We start from the raw sequence: 15,959 nt of genomic DNA, 5'->3' as shown, positions 1-15,959 counted from the left end.
TGGCTTCATTGCTTTGATTGGCTCAATTTCTCAATTGTTTTGCAATTGGGCCAATTGAATTGACTGGACTATTGGACTGGACCAACGAGTAGGCCAGATCTATTGTAACGACTGGATTAGTTATGCTTACTGGGCCAGATGAATCTGTTGGGCCAATTGGGGCGACAGTGCTTCTTCAAAATTAATTTGGCATCGACATTTCACCGAACCAAAGTTTTTCATAAGTTTTAGCCTCTAGAGCAAAGGTGAGTTGATTATGACAAAACAAACTTACAGAAGAGGACAAAAATTCGAATTTCGATAAAATCGAGATAATATTCTCTTCTATTATGGTCAACTGCAGTTTCTCGATTTACCTCCTCACAAATGATCGTGAGATCAACCGTGTGGGACTGTTGGAGTGATGAATTCCACTTTTTATAGAAAAATTTAAATTCCAATAGGAACAAATTTTTTGATTTATCCGACAAGAATAATATCATCTCTAAGATTAATAGGTCAAAAATGTATATACATATACACATTTGCATGTTAATTGTTTACTTTAAACTAAATATTCTAAGGTAAAGTAACATGACTACCTTCAAGATTTGCTTCAATTGTTGTTATTCTTAACTGAAGATCTGGCTTAGCCTACTCAGAACCAGCTAGCCATCTTTGTAGCCAATCGTTCCATGGCCAAATCAAACCTACTTGATCCGAACGTAGCTTTTAGTCTGTTGATGCAGGTCGTCTGATGGCCCTGGCTTGGAATTCACTGTGCCACCATCCATGTTTAGCTTGATCTTGGTATACAAGAAGAAAATAGCGGGAAGGTCACTTACAGTTTGATGCCTTGCAAGAGATGGATTGGATCTTCACTTTTCAATGTATTTGCTTGTGATTTCAATAATCCCTTGACGACCATATAAAAGGTTTTCAACCACTTGCATCAGTAGCCTCAGTGTTTTCTTCAGTTAGGTCATTATTTCATTAGCATTAGTAGGATGAAAACCTAATTGAGGTTAGGTTAGCAAACAAAAACTTGCAATCCATACGAGGATAAACCTATTGAATCGATAACAAATGTGTTTCTTTATGGATACAATAGATTCAACCTTTTGTTACGTGTTTAAGGCTGGAACTTAGAAAAGAAGGCTTAAGTTTAAGGCTACAGTTTGATGTAAATGCCTCTCATATGAAGAAAGCCAGCAGCAAGACACCAAAATAAAATCTCCAGTAAAACAAATGCCAAAGTGCCCCATCTGTTGGACTGGAAGATGGTTTGGAACATCGACTCTGTCAGATTTACCTGTGAAGGATGTCATTTGTGCCATAAGATATCAAACACAAAGGATGGTAGCAAATTTCTCGCAAAGAAAGAGTTTCCTTCCTATCTGCTATTTTGGATAATCACAGTTGGGTCTGGGAAAGATGAACATTCACACCCTATTCTTGGAAGCGAAAAAGGAGTTTGCATCGATAAAAGTAAGAATTTTCCTAAAGAATAATCAAATTAGAATCTTGGAGAGGGAGATGATCGTGGACACGAGTAAATGAACAGATTGTTCTCAAGCGAAACAATAGAAGCAGAGATGAACAAAGTAAGTTCTCACAATGAATTTATGATATATAAAATTAGCTTAAAAGTTAAAAGAAACAGAAAAAAAATACCAGGTTGTTTTCAGGTGAATGCCAATAGAACCCTTGAATGAATGCTGGAAACAGTTCAGAGGCAGCTAAAATATAAACAACAAGTGCGTTCATTCCCATCCACTGAAACAACATAAAAGATCTTTTGAACTTCTGAACATCAACCTGTCATATACAAACTGAAATGTCAACATATGTGTTCGGAGGGATGTCTCTAAAATGTATACAATGACAAAATTACAAAGAAGCAAACTGGCATTATATCATAGAGCCATCAACATTTGGCTATTCCAGATGAGTTGACAGATCAACTAATTCAAATAAAATTGAAGCATCCCACAATAAACCACATACAGAGGGGTGGCAAAACCTATTTAATGTATGTCTCAACCCAAAATTTGGATTATTTCACAAATCCAAAAATATTTACATATTTGGATTTTAGATTGGATATGAATATTTAATTTAAAATACCAATTGATCCAACCTGAATTAATGCCATATAATTATATGTATGTCATTAGTTCAAAATCCTATGGGTTTTTGACTTTTAATATGAAAAATAAAATCTGTTACATGAAATAAGTTTTTGTATTAACATTAGTAAGTTCTTTGATGTAACCTAAAAACCAATTATAGACCCGACCCGACTGAGCTATGCTGGGTTCGGTCGAAACTACTGTATTTGTTTCCGGATATGTTTCACACCAATTTTCTTTGATCCAAAAAACTCAAGTCAGGCCAAATTTAGGTTGAGCACCAACCCAATCAGACCCACATCCTCTCCTAGTTACATAGCATATTTTATACTCAAAAGAGTACTAGTTGCATTGATGGAGATGGCAGATAATATATACATGGAACAAGATACAAAATAAACACTTACCGATAATATATACATAGTCTTGCAGATAATATATAAATAGACCAAGATACAAAAGGAACTCACAATGAAGTATATCAGAATAAAAAGGAAGCCCGAAACTCCAGTGGTCAAGAACATGTAGCTCAACGTGTACAATGGCTTGCTAAAAGGCATGCCTACAAAAAAATTATCAAAATAAATAGAGGCAATAAGATGATCTATGAATCTATCCCAATAATAGGACGTATTACCTATTAACTGCACCAAAAAACCACAGATCACTAGTAAAATTGATGTGTTGGTCCACAGCAGCATTCTTTGAGCATGGCTCTGAAAAATGTTCAGCCACACAATTATATAAAGAAAGAGTTTATATGTGTCTCACGCTGTAATCATTCCAAAGAAAGATCTCCATTGAGACAAGCAATTAGATCATGCCTTAAGATGAACTATAAGATGACCAAAATGCAATCCAGCAAAACATGTTACAGCAGCCATCAGTGAACTGAGAATGTCCAAGGAAAACAGAATAGCATTTAGTATTGATATCAAGTCACTCGCTTATACATAAAATGTGTTGTGGAAGATGTATAGTGAATAAATTTGTTCTTGCTGCTATATTAATATGACAGATACTCTATGGAAGAACCTAGTTTCTTGATTTGTTAAGGATTTAGTTTCTAGTTTCTCAGTCTGCTTACAACTTAACAAACCTTAACAGACCCTCAGGATCAAATGGAGCAAGGCACCAATTGGGTGAGTTTTCTGGGAGTGGTCCGTAATCAGGAGAATTAACACTGCACTCCTGCAGAACAAGGGGGTACAAGTTTTTGGGTAAGCAAAATATGATTATTTGTAATTGACGAATGTCAAATACAAAAAAAAAAAAGGTGAGAAAATACTGGTTACTATTTAAAATCACCATAAGTCAGGAAACTACCTTTGTCCTTTTATATACTGGATTATGATAAAGGTGACTTTGTCCAAGAAATTGTCGATCAATCAAACCAACAGCATTGCAAGGAGGGTCAAAACTACCCCTCACTCCACATTGAACCTATAGCAACACAATGCAGGTTGCATCTGTTAGTAGATTATCTCTTCAATAGTCTTGGTCAGAGAGTATGGAAACAAATGCCACTACAAGTGACTACTAGTACCAGCCAACAAGAATAGGCAAGTCCAAGAAAACCGCTAGATTAACCATATAATTTATATCAAGATGATAGATGCTTAAACTTTCTAGTAATCAGGAAGTCAAATAGCAAACTCTAAAGTTAACAGTTTTTGTTGTGGTTACATAAAAGGGAATTGGTAGAGTGGAATTGTTGCCTGGAGCTTCAAACTCCCAGCTTGGGACATAAAGACCCAAAAGCAAACTAACATAAGTGGCAGACAGTAGTATCGCAACAATCCTGTAGACAAAGAAAGAAATGAAGACATCAGCATTTGTATAGTGCACTCTTAAAATAATTGGTAGAATAATTTCCTCTAAATTATAACTCATAGTTAGCAACAAGTAGCTATGAACGAAAATATAGTAAAGATAGCACAATTTGTTTTTTTGGTTTTTGCAAATGAATAGTTTCCATCTTTAGAATACTAGGAGAACAGGCTTAAAATAAAAGGCTCTTCAACACCACATTATTCATCATAATGAGCCCATACTCCTGTAGGCATACTTCACAAAAGAGATAAAATTTGAGCATGAATTTAAATTTTGATATTTACACAATTAAAAATTTTCCCAAAATTATGCTGAATTCAGGGAAACTAGATGGTAGCATACAATACATGTAGTCTACCACTAAAAGTTGGAATCTGTAATTGTTGATGTTTCAAGTGTCATTCACAAAAGCACATCTTAATGTTATGCTGCACAGTTTATGAAAGTCAGTTAACAAATAGCATTATAGCTGATTGTGATTGGTGAACACTAGTAGCAATTAGGACAGCTGCCATGCCTATCTGCTTTAACCTGAAGTTAACTGGAGAATCTAGTAAGCACGATCAGTGTTTTCAAAAAACTCATTGCTCCTGTAACCTTGTTGGGCTCTCAATACTTCAGGACAAAGGGAAGAAAGGCCTTTGTCTGTCATGCCAAGCCAGGAGTTTCATATTATAGATATTTCTGGTTTAATTAGATTAGTATGGAGCTCAATAATGCATAGGTAAGTGTTTGAAGAAAAGGAAGCAGATGCCATCAGCTACGTTACTAAGCATCCAAAATGTCTCAGAATACAAATGTTAAGTACTATAAAAGGACTACAAATAACTGACCATTCTATGTAATATTTCTTCACATATGACACTGTGGAATCCACAGAAACGTCGCTAACCAGCCAGACCTCACACAATGCTGCTAAGAGATATGCAATAGATATCCTCTAAGAAATTTTTTAAAAAAAAAACAAAATCAGAAAGTTTGCATGCAACAAAAATGTAAAATTTGACACAAAATGCTAACAATTAACCACTAATGTAGAAAGTAACTATATCATCTCAACTGCCTACTATAAGAACATAAAAGGGCGTTCTCAAATGTGAATTTCACTTCCAGTTTGTGCAAAGGAAAGCATTAAGAACAATTTTTCTTTTAATCAAATACATTGGCTCAGCATATTCTCAACAAGGTTAAAGCACACAGATAAATTTGAAAAAAAATGCTATGGGTCTTTAACAAACTTTAAGGAACTATTACAGCATATTCCCAACTCAGCTTAACCAATTTAACCTCTAGAATCTAGAACTATTACAGGATGAAGGTGGGAACTGTATTATTTCCAGAAAAAAAAAACTGCAATGAACAATATCTTTGTGGATATTTTTTAATCGTGGTAATTGATTTTTTAAGGAAGTAACTGTATTGGCAAAACTAGCATAATCACCTTTGATAGAAAATTTCACATGTTAGCAACACATACATATGTTTGAAAAAGAAAGGTTAAAAAACTAAATAAAACAAAATATCTTAAACATTTATACCATATTCCAATAATATCTAACTAAATCATACAACTTTTGTAACTCAAATAACAAAAAAAATGTTCGAAAAAAAAAACTATTAGACACAAGCATAAGCAATCTGAAACTTAATGTAACCACAATGCCTTTCTCTGTATTTACCTGCAATATGCCCAACCAGCGTATTCGATCTAAGTCGACTCCATATGTCAAATTATTACGGCCATGGAAGTATCCACCTTAAATCAAAAGCATGTGAATAAGAAAAAAAAGTTACAAAGAAGCATATATGAGTAGTTGCTACATGAATAGGAAGGAGGAAACAGAGATGCTACAACTTGGGCAAAACTAAAAGGACTGCTACAGAAATGTAACTACGTGCGCAGTAAGCAGTAACGTGCAAATGCAATATAGGATGAAGAATGTGCATGGGAAACTGATAGTCAGATTAGGAAGTTTGATGCACCCTGCAGCAGTAAACCCAAGAGGAAGAGCTTAGTCGTCCTCAACAGAACTTTCTTCGTGGCAGCCACCTTGCTTGGAGTTCTCTGCATACATCCTTAGCACTGATTAGTAACACTTTGGAGAGAATCAAAACAATTATAATAGTCCAGCAAATGCATGAAACAAGAATTGACACCGAGAAAAGTTGAACGAGGCAATCAGGCAAGTAAAACTAGGAGGAATTAACCGAGGGTTAAACACCCGACTATAAAGAAGCAGTGAATTAGAGCATAAAAAATGCTAATTCCCCCTTGCGCACCTTAAAGACCAAAGCGACCGAAACGCCAACGCCGAATAGGAAGAAGGGCATGACAAAATCTGCCAGAGTTACTCCGAACCATGGCGCATGATTGATCGAAGGGAACGCCCCGCCGGCATCATCCACGAGAATCATCAGCTGGGGGACAGACAGACACCGCACATCATCGTCATCAAACAACGACAGAGACCGACCAAAAAAATTGGACTTCGGGAAGATGATGAAAACCCAAGATAGTGTAAGTTCATCACACCGCGACGGTGAAGCCGCGGAAGACGTCCAGAGAGTCGAGCCTCCGCTGACTGGAAGTGGCGGAAGGGTCGGCGGCGCAGTTGGGGGGAGGCGAGAGGGAACCGGAAGGGAAAGGCGATGGGCTGATCTCATCGCCACCGGCAGCGAGGGGAGCGGAGGAGGAGTCGGTGGTGGTGGGACATTGGAGGAGAGGAGTTCGGTCGGTTTGCTCGACCGCGACGACGACGGACTCCATGGCTACGCCTTTGGTGGTTGGTTGGGGTGGTCGCTTGGTCTCGAAGGAGAGAAGAAATGACTTGTGCTGCGTTTACTTGGAAGGAAGTTGGGGAGAAAAAATAAAAGGGAATTTTTTTTCACTTTGCCCCTCTAAGCTGACTTCCATTTTTCAAAATACTTCTCGAAGTTTTAAAAATAAACCAATTCGAAGATGCAAAGAATGTCTCGTGTCAAACTATGAGAGTGTTTTTTTGATTAATCAAGTGTAGTTTCTCAATTTACTTCTTTATATATGATCGTGAGGTCGATTATATGAGGCTTCTGAGATGATGAATTTCATCTTTTACTAAAATATTTTTTCATGTCAAACAATATAATGAAAACAACTGAAATAAATAAGTGACGTGGCAATTGTTTATCTAAGAGACCATAATAAACAATCTCAAAGCTTCCCTAATTTGGTGCCAAAATTATGCCTTGATATTGAATATGAAAAATAAAGTAGCATATATTCTATGAAGTTAGGACAATATGCCTTTGGCATTAGGTATAGTGCAATAGTAAAATATTTGATCGATTTACATTATCACAGTTCAAAATTCAACTGAAGCAAGAGTAGATTGTTGAGTGAATTATGATAGACGCTTTCAGATTTATCATGTGGACAAACTACTTAGATTAGTTGGGGCTGTAAATATTAGATACTTAGATTATAAAAAAATAATAAAATAATATATTTTATATTTTTTATATTTAAAAATACTTTTATTCTAATATTATTATAATAATCTTAATTAAAATTATCATTTGGTATATCAAAATATTTTTAAATAGTTAAAATTATTTCAATTTATTCAAAATCAATTTTAATAATATTATAATAATTTTAATCAACGTTGAAATAAAAATTTGATGGCTAATTAAGGATCGAATAAAATTTTGATTGTAATTAGTGATGAAATAAATTTTCCATCACTAAATTAGCGATCAAATAAAATTTTTGATCGTAAATTAGTGATTGAATAAAATTTCGATCATTATTTAACGATTGAATAAAATTTTATCGCTATTTGAAATGGAATGAATTTTTAATTACTATATTAATGATCAAATAAAATTTCGATAGCCAATTTTAACGACAGAATATATTTTCGCTCATTAATTAGCAACGAACTATGATGTGGTGGAAACTTGCACCCCACATGACCCATGGGATTCAGAATCATACTAAGCTAAGTGGGTTAGACATGTCCCAAGGGTAGCAAACTAGGCTTAAAAGGGACCTAAGTCTAGTCTAGCCAACTCGGTACACCATCCCAAGGAGCCCAAGAACAAGCCAACTATCACAACTCACCCACAGTCATCGATCTCATCTCCGATTGACTCGCAGATACTGATCCATCTCCGACTTGGTCGCATATGCTTATCTCATCTCCGACTCAGTTGCAGACACCGACCTCTTCTCTAACTCGGCCGTCATAGACGTTAACTTCATCTTTGACTTGCCCACGGTCTCCACCCTTATCTCCGACTCCGTCTTAAGCATCTCTTTCATCTACCCTCCAAGCCATTCAACATCGATCTCACCGTCCTTATCTGCCCTCGACTTGGGCCCACACCCTACGTGGCTCGATGAAGATGCGTGGGTGTGGGGATAAGGAAGTTTTATGACCGCTTCATTCATAAGTTCGTTTCTCTCGAAAAATGAGGATAATGACAGTGCATATCTCGAAACATGTAATAAACGAAAGTGGAGATTTCAGAATATGCGATAAACAGATGCGCACATTCCGAAAAACAAACACATTTATAGCTCTTTAAAAGGTCACTTGCACCCACAGGCATAGATATGTGCATCCAAAATATTAATTTCCCTTAGCCAATTCTTTTGAGAAAATTTAACTTGATTGTCGAAGTGATCTGTTAGAATCAATCCCAGTATCATTCTAATAAGAGTGTTTTTTTAGATTTTCTCATCCTCAATGATATTTGAAGAGTGTGTATGTCAGTTCATTGATCGATGACTTGACCATTCATGGTATTTAGCTGAAATAAACTATATTTTTGATCACTCAACTAGCGACCAAATAATTAACTGTCACCAATTTAATAATGAAATATAATGCAGTTGTTAATTAATGACGGAAATAAAATTTCGATCGCTAAGCGATCGATAATATATTTTGTTGTTAATTTAGCAATCAAAAATTTATTCCATTGCTAAATTAGAGACCAAATTTTATTCAGTTTTTAATTAATGATGGAAATAAAATTTTGATCGCTAAATTATTGATAAAAATAAATTTGATCGGCAACAAGTAACTTTCTCAATTTCCTTTCCCGATGCTCCTTACTTTTTCTCTCCCCCCAACTTTCCCAAATCTCTATCTCTGATAGATAGACGATCTCTCACGATAGTTGTCTGTGTTCTCATCACAAATATAGAAATATAAATTTTTGTAATGAAGTTACTATCAAAGTATATCTAGATAATATAGTTTTGTTTCAAATTATTACAACTGTACTATCATTGAGAGACTTATTTGAATGAGTCAATTGGACATTTTGTTGCTTTGTTATATGCTCTTATTGATTGAGAGGAAATATCTATGCAATCAATGATTTAATATACAATAAATGCTCTTGATCATTCAAATATAGATGAAATATCAACACAAGTTAGGTAATTAGCCTAACTTAAATATATTATTGAACATTAAAAAGGAGAAAATTATTGGTAAATACAGCTCCATTGTTTTGATGTTTGTTTGATAATATGTTTAATAGAGTCCAGTCAAGGTTAACTAAGTAATTTGGTCAATGTTGATTGAATGTTTGACAAAGAGAATGTCCAAGCAAGTTAAGGTTAATAGAATGTTTGACAAGAGAAAAGTTCAGTCAACTCAAGGTTGACTAGATAGCTAGTAAAGAGAAAGTCCAAATAGGTCAAGGTTGACTAGATGTTTGACAAGAGAAAAATTCAGACAGACCAAGGTTGATCGAATGTCTGACAAAGGAAAAAGTCTAGGCAGGTCAAGGATGATAGGATGACTGGTAAGGGAAAAGTTTAATCTGGTCAAGAATAATCAGATACTTGACAATAAGGAAAAACTCTAAGAAAGTAAACCCTAGATAGTAAAAAGTCTTAGAGTAGTCGAACAAGTGTGACCAGTAGGTCACGTAGAGGAGGTTCGGGCGACCAAAATAAGGTTTCTGGTCGACTGGAGGGCTAACACTATTTTGTACTATTATTTCTATTGTTTATTTATGCTAATTCTAATTTACAAGATTATTATATTACTTGTTGGTACTTTCGGTTAATCAAATGATTGAGACAACCAAACAAAGTTGATTAATTGACCAATAACTCAAAGATAAGATTGGTTGGGGTACAAAAGGAAAGATCAGGATCAATCAATCGTTCTGGTGGATCAGTCGATCGAAAAAGCAGATTGAGCAGGAAGCAATCCAACCTTGGAAGGAAAGCTAGAGATTGATCGACTTTTTTGGAGGATCAGTCGACCAATAAAGTCTTATAAAAGAAGGCTCAAATGCATAGGCTCAATATTATCAATTCACACTCAAAACTCTTCATTCTCGTGCTAAAATAGTCCTCCAAGTCTTGTGATCTGAAAAGCGTCAAGAGGAATGTTACGATATTCATGGCTTCAGACCAAATAACATGAGTTTATTTGTTTATTAAAGCTTTAATCTTTGTGAGTAGTACCTATGACATGACTATTTCAGCAATAAAGGTAGAATCCACTATCAATGATTTCATACGGTCGATCTCATGATTATCTATAAGGAGGTAAATTGACAAACTGCAGTTGACCACTATAAGGAAAGACATTACCTTGATTTTCTATAGCGTGACTATTATACCCTATAACGCTTTTTTGTCTAAAAATAAAATAAATTAAAATATATATATATATATATATATATAGTTTAATTTTCGCTCCTCATTTGTTTAGGTATATAACGTTCCTGCATATATCGTTTCCGTTATAGCATTTATCAGTTCGGCTGTAGCGGCCGCTTTCGTGCGCCGCGCCGCTCCGCGCCCCATATTAAGTTGTCCGGTCGCGCTTTCCAATGGCACCTCTTAAAAAGTTAAAACCCTAAACCCTTCGCTTCCTAGCTCATCGACGGCAACAAACTTGTGAGCGTCTCCGTCGGTTTCTCGTGCCACTTTTGTCTACCGCAAGTCGCCCCCTCTCAGTAGTCGACGGACATGGCGAGGCTTCTCCGGTTGGCTTCTTTAAGGCCAGCACTCTATGCTTCGCAGGTCCTGCTCCTGATTTAGATTCTTCGCTTTCTTACTTCCTTTCACAGCGAAGGTTGGATTTTTACACTTAAAGTTTGTGTGTGTGTGTGTGTGTGTGCGCGCGCGCTGAAATGGATTCCCTTTTTTTTCTACCCTGATATTACAGTACGTTAAAACAGTCATTATTAGCGACGACGATATAGATATAAGTCTTACATGTGATGGAGGGAGGGGACAAAAAATCTGTTTTTTTTTTTGTTTATTTTCTTTGGTCGACGACTTTGTTTGACGGTCTTTGACAACGCTAATCTGCACAAAAGAAAGGTTTATTTGGGGTTTGGGGTTTACAGATCCAAAGTACATGCGGCTTATTTATAACCTACCGAAACGTGCTACGTTTTTCATGTCATTTCAAAAGCATGTGCGAAAGATATAGTATTGAGTTGGGGGGTAAATTTTGTAGAACCAGAAGTTGTTTTATATATATATAAGATTCATCTCCTATTTTTTTGTTGGTTCACAAGTTTTTAGTTTTGTTCTGAAGAAAGTTTATTTGGGGAATGCTACACATAATAGGGAACATAGTTGACAGTTTTTTCTTTATTGTTTCTAGACTAAAATTAGTTCCTGGTCAGGAAGCTGAAGTTTCAGAATTTTAGATGCCTGTTTCTGAGTAATATACCAATCAAAAAGATTATTCATCTAGATTAAATAAGGACTGGCTAGTCTATCATGTTACTTTTCACATTCTTGTATCCTAACTGATATCTTTAGCGTGTTTCTTCCTTCAGAAGTATGGAGAAGGAATCATGGCACCTGCATTTCAAGTTTGTAACTTTTCTTCCAAAGGTAATACAAGCTTTTGTTGCATGTTTTATGTATCAGTTATTGCTCTTTTCATGCAATATTTAGCATGCCAAGCATCTTTCCGACAAAGCATTAATGCACAGAGAATAATTATTAGAATCGATCTCTTAGACTTCATTATTTGTCAAACATGCATTTCATCATCTTCATTTACTACGAGTATTACTCTTGTATAATCATGTGTTCTTTGATTGTCTGAATGTTTGCTGATAGTTTATGGATTGAATCTTAATTACGATGCTTGCTGTTGTAGCTAAAGGAAAGTCCAAGTCACAGGGATCTGAATCTAGTGAAGAAAATCTATCTAAGAGGGATCTTGCTTTACAACAAGCCTTGGACCAGATTACTGATGCATTTGGGAAAGGATCAATCATGTGGCTTGGTCGTGTTCAAGCTCCTAGGGAAGTCCCTGTTGTATCTACAGGATCTTTTTCGTTGGATATGGCATTGGGAATTGGTGGTCTTCCAAAGGTATTTTCACAAGTGTAATTGGATAACTGTTAAGGTTCTTCATTGATACTTGATGGGAAATGGAAAGGAATTCTTGGACATATCCTGAAGGAGTTTTAATGGTTATTTTTCTGTCAGCATTAACTTATTATTTATCTTTGTTTTTACAGTTTATTTTTATAAATTTACAAGAAGTACATATAAGAAATGATGTAGCATGCAAAAATAGTTATATTCAAATAAACCTCTATTATTCATCTTAATTTTTCTGCCGGATTAATTGTGTTATATATATATCTTTATTGTCTCTGGCAGGGGCGCATCGTGGAGATATATGGTCCAGAGGCATCAGGAAAAACTACACTTGCTCTTCATGTTATTGCAGAATCTCAAAAGAATGGAGGTACTGTTCAAGGCTAATTATCCTATCATCCATTAACATTTATAAGAATGATATCTCATGGATTGCAATTCATATTTTGGTTGTTTTCATGTCTTTATAGTTTGTTTACAATTAAATAGCTTAGATAATGAATTCTATTATTCTTGTAATTTTGCAATTTTCTCTATCATTTTCACTAATTATTTGGTTGTTACAGGTTATTGTGCTTTTGTAGACGCAGAACATGCTCTGGATCCAGCATTGGCTAAGGCTATTGGTGTAAAAAATGATAATTTACTCTTTTCACAGCCAGATTGTGGTGAGCAGGCACTTAGTCTCATTGACACTCTAATTAGGAGTGGTTCAGTAGATGTTGTGGTTGTCGACAGTGTAAGTTGAGAAGTTTTTAGTTATGCTGCAAGAATCTCTGACACTATTCTTTACCCTATGAACTTTAGGACATTGAATTCAGTGCTTTCATCATATGTGAAATTCTGTATATATTTCATCTGTTCCATTTTTGTGTGAAATTATAATTTTTCCTACTTATGTGATTCTCTACTTTACATACTTGATCACTATGTGATGAACACTTTCCTGAACCTTGTACAGATTTTCAATTGTTTGTATGACTAAGTTTATATCATCAAAAGATGTATAACCTCCTAAATTATACACGATCATACGATCTCAGACAAATGAATAAGAGGTACAGATTGTGTAGAGAAATACTATCTATCCAATAAACAAAAGTGAGCATTTGTACCTATGTTTTAGATTATCTTGTCCCCATTCAGTGCCTAAGGACATAATACTCCATGTGAGACTAATCTATATATTCTAACACTCCGTTAGCTGAAGCATACATGTTGATTGATGTCTTTCAGAAAGCAAAAGGAATCTATAAAGAGAAAATAAAATCATGAAGACACTCACAAAGATAAGGAAGATCACACACTAATGCAACATTTGAGAAACTTTGATGGCAAGCACTTCTATATGGGACTATACCTATATAGACACAATGGAAGCATGTTGTGAAAACTATGAATGTTTTTAATGTGGTGACATGTAAGGTGTGTGGGCATGATGCGGGGTAGTAGATTGGATCCTAAGTTGATTTCTGCACAGTGCAAAACACTAGAGGAAGCCTGAAACTTAGTTCATAATGTTCTTTCTAGGTTTTGGTTTTGCCACCTGATTTAAACAAGTTTAACTGTATTGAAATTGAATCAGTGTTGAAGAGAACTTAGGACATGAAATATGAACTTCAAATTCTGGATTAACTTCCTACGATTGCATTTTCAGGGTTCATGTGTTGATAATTTGATTATCTTTTGAGCACAGTTTTCAAATTTGGATAAATTCACTAGTCATATTGGAAGAATACTTGGTAATGAGGCTTGAGAAGTTAAAGTATTATCTTTGTTGAATTATCCACTAAAGTGTTCTCAACTACAAGTAATATTAAATCTTTTCTCAAAATTAATGAGTCAGATATTCCATTAGAATTGGATAATTACCCTCCTAACTTTCTTTCTACACTCTAGGTTGCTGCCCTTGTGCCTAAAAGTGAACTTGACGGCGAGATGGGCGATGCTCATGTGGCTCTTCAAGCAAGGTTGATGAGCCAAGCGTTGCGCAAGTTGACTCATTCATTGTCAATGTCACAGACAATTTTGCTGTTTATTAATCAGGTACCTTTTGCAAAGTAACATGTTGAAAGCTCTACTCGATTCATAACATCATGAATCAAAATGGAATCAGCATCTTTACAAAATAGGACCTAGATCTCCATCCCAGTGAAGATCAAATGTGATTTCATTGTTCAAGTCACTCCAGTTTTCTTTTATTTCAAAAAGTAATTAATTATTTGTGACATACTTTTTGACTATTTGCTTTCTACACATCCTGCTACTTATGCAGGTTAGAGCAAAGCTGACCACATTCGGTGGGTTTGGTGGACCTACAGAAGTGACCTCAGGCGGCAATGCCTTGAAGTTCTATGCATCTGTTCGCTTGAACATCAGACGTATTGGCTTCGTTAAAAAGGGTGAAGAGGTAAATAAATCATGCAATATTTAGTTTTAATTAATTGTTCATTACATTACTGTAGTTTTTCTATGAACATTTTACATTAAAGTGGCTCTGAAGTTTGAGTAGAGTTTTATTGCATATTTGCTATTCAAAGTTTTGAATTGTGGCTTGTGTCAATTGGGATCTGACAAGCATAGTTCTAAAACCTGGATTGAACTGGCTGTCAGATCAGAAAAACAATTATTTGACACTTCTTGGGTTTGGGATAGTTCACAAAAAAAACTGGTTTGATTGCCTAAGGACCGTCCAGTTTGAGTATGGTTATTATCATTCCTATATCACACTATAAGATCATTCCTATTAACATCATTGACATCTTGCAGCCTATAGGGAACGAAGTGTCGGTGAAAATCGTGAAGAACAAGCATGCTCCTCCATTTAGGACAGCGCAATTTGAGCTCGAGTTTGGGAAGGGGATCTGCCGGGAATCAGAGTTAATAAATCTCGGCTTGAAACACAAGCTCGTTGCAAAAGGCGGCGGTGCTATGTATAATTTCAATGGGCAAAACTTCAGAGGGAAAGATGCACTCAAGCGACATCTTGCTGATAATGAGTCAGTACGAGAAGAGCTAACAACAAAGCTGAGGAATATGCTATTATCAAACAATGGCGACGACACAAAAGCTAACTCCCAGAGTGATAACCCAAATGGCGAAGTATCTGAAGATTCAACGACGTCTGATGCAACTGATGAGGAACTCATTGCCTCTGCTTGATGTATCACTTTTTCTGCTTGAGAACCCAAAGAAACTTTTACCAGAAGCAGAAAAAGTACTATTTTGGTGAAGAAGCCTTCAAGGTTTGTGGGTGCTTTATGTACTTGGTATGTGTACCTAGCGTTCTCATCCTGATGGATCAGTGGGATTAGATTAGGGAACTTTCCCTGAATATGCAATGCACACTGCTCATTAATATGTATTCAATTTCAGTGACGCCAATATTTCTACCTTTGTTTTATTCTTGGCAATTGAAAGTAGTTTTCCTGAAATAGAAATATGGAAGAACTTGTGTGCTTTTTAGCACAACAATCCCCAATTATCTAAAATGTTCACTGTACTATTTGGACTCAATCTCTGGGAGTGGTCGGTTCGGTCTCACAGAAGTTTTCCATCGACCATCAGGGTAAATCGGGAAGCGCATAAAATTTTCAATTGTTTTTATGATGTCCAGCATCTTTTGATTGCGCTCTCATGGAAGTTTT

General features: G+C 35.6%; 2 protein-coding genes across 3 annotated transcripts; one reads left to right on the top strand and one right to left on the bottom strand.

Moving 5' to 3' along the window:
• Window positions 1-687: 687 nt before the first annotated feature.
• Window positions 688-6,742, bottom strand: LOC141847255 (uncharacterized). Of its 2 annotated transcripts, XM_074735247.1 has the most exons (14): window positions 6,478-6,742; window positions 6,225-6,362; window positions 5,928-6,009; window positions 5,624-5,700; window positions 4,778-4,884; window positions 3,798-3,912; window positions 3,438-3,554; window positions 3,211-3,302; window positions 2,936-3,002; window positions 2,749-2,827; window positions 2,582-2,673; window positions 1,654-1,797; window positions 825-950; window positions 688-757 (listed from the first exon to the last, which is right to left on the bottom strand). In XM_074735247.1, the coding sequence occupies exons 1-13, from the start codon at window positions 6,709-6,711 to the stop codon at window positions 858-860; spliced, it is 1,437 nt and encodes a 478-aa protein (XP_074591348.1). In that variant the 5' UTR covers window positions 6,712-6,742; the 3' UTR covers window positions 688-757; window positions 825-857. The 2 variants fall into 2 exon arrangements, with proteins under 2 accessions (XP_074591348.1, XP_074591347.1); XM_074735246.1 differs by lacking the exons at window positions 688-757; window positions 825-950 and adding an exon at window positions 998-1,291.
• Window positions 6,743-10,815: 4,073 nt separating this feature from the next.
• LOC141847384 (DNA repair protein recA homolog 3, mitochondrial-like) lies at window positions 10,816-15,806 on the top strand. Its single transcript, XM_074735424.1, has 8 exons — window positions 10,816-10,983; window positions 11,754-11,811; window positions 12,083-12,300; window positions 12,595-12,682; window positions 12,879-13,051; window positions 14,212-14,358; window positions 14,588-14,722; window positions 15,082-15,806. The coding sequence occupies exons 1-8, from the start codon at window positions 10,930-10,932 to the stop codon at window positions 15,472-15,474; spliced, it is 1,266 nt and encodes a 421-aa protein (XP_074591525.1). The 5' UTR covers window positions 10,816-10,929; the 3' UTR covers window positions 15,475-15,806.
• The last annotated feature ends 153 nt before the right edge of the window (window positions 15,807-15,959 follow it).

This window comes from Curcuma longa, chromosome 16 (genome assembly GCF_044706935.1).
Source record: "Curcuma longa cultivar G26 ecotype Majalengka, Jawa Barat chromosome 16, ITB_CL_G26_1.1, whole genome shotgun sequence".
NCBI lineage: Eukaryota > Viridiplantae > Streptophyta > Magnoliopsida > Zingiberales > Zingiberaceae > Curcuma > Curcuma longa.
Note: the sequence above shows the minus strand (reverse complement) of the source record. Positions and strands in the feature narration are given on the sequence as shown.

What these genes read in the sequence shown, in the direction of transcription:
- LOC141847255 (XM_074735246.1), bottom strand. Translation starts at nt 6,711, where the DNA reads ATGGAGTCCGTCGTCGTCGCGGTCGAGCAAACCGACCGAACTCCTCTC. An exon ending in CGGTCGCTTTGGTCTTTAAG is followed by an intron (nt 6,010 to 6,224) that starts GTGCGCAAGGGG and finishes GGATGTATGCAG; the next exon opens with AGAACTCCAAGCAAGGTGGC. An exon ending in ATCTTATAGTTCATCTTAAG is followed by an intron (nt 2,828 to 2,935) that starts GCATGATCTAAT and finishes AACATTTTTCAG; the next exon opens with AGCCATGCTCAAAGAATGCT.
- LOC141847384 (XM_074735424.1), top strand. Translation starts at nt 10,930, where the DNA reads ATGGCGAGGCTTCTCCGGTTGGCTTCTTTAAGGCCAGCACTCTATGCT. An exon ending in GAATTGGTGGTCTTCCAAAG is followed by an intron (nt 12,301 to 12,594) that starts GTATTTTCACAA and finishes TGTCTCTGGCAG; the next exon opens with GGGCGCATCGTGGAGATATA. An exon ending in AGAATCTCAAAAGAATGGAG is followed by an intron (nt 12,683 to 12,878) that starts GTACTGTTCAAG and finishes TGGTTGTTACAG; the next exon opens with GTTATTGTGCTTTTGTAGAC.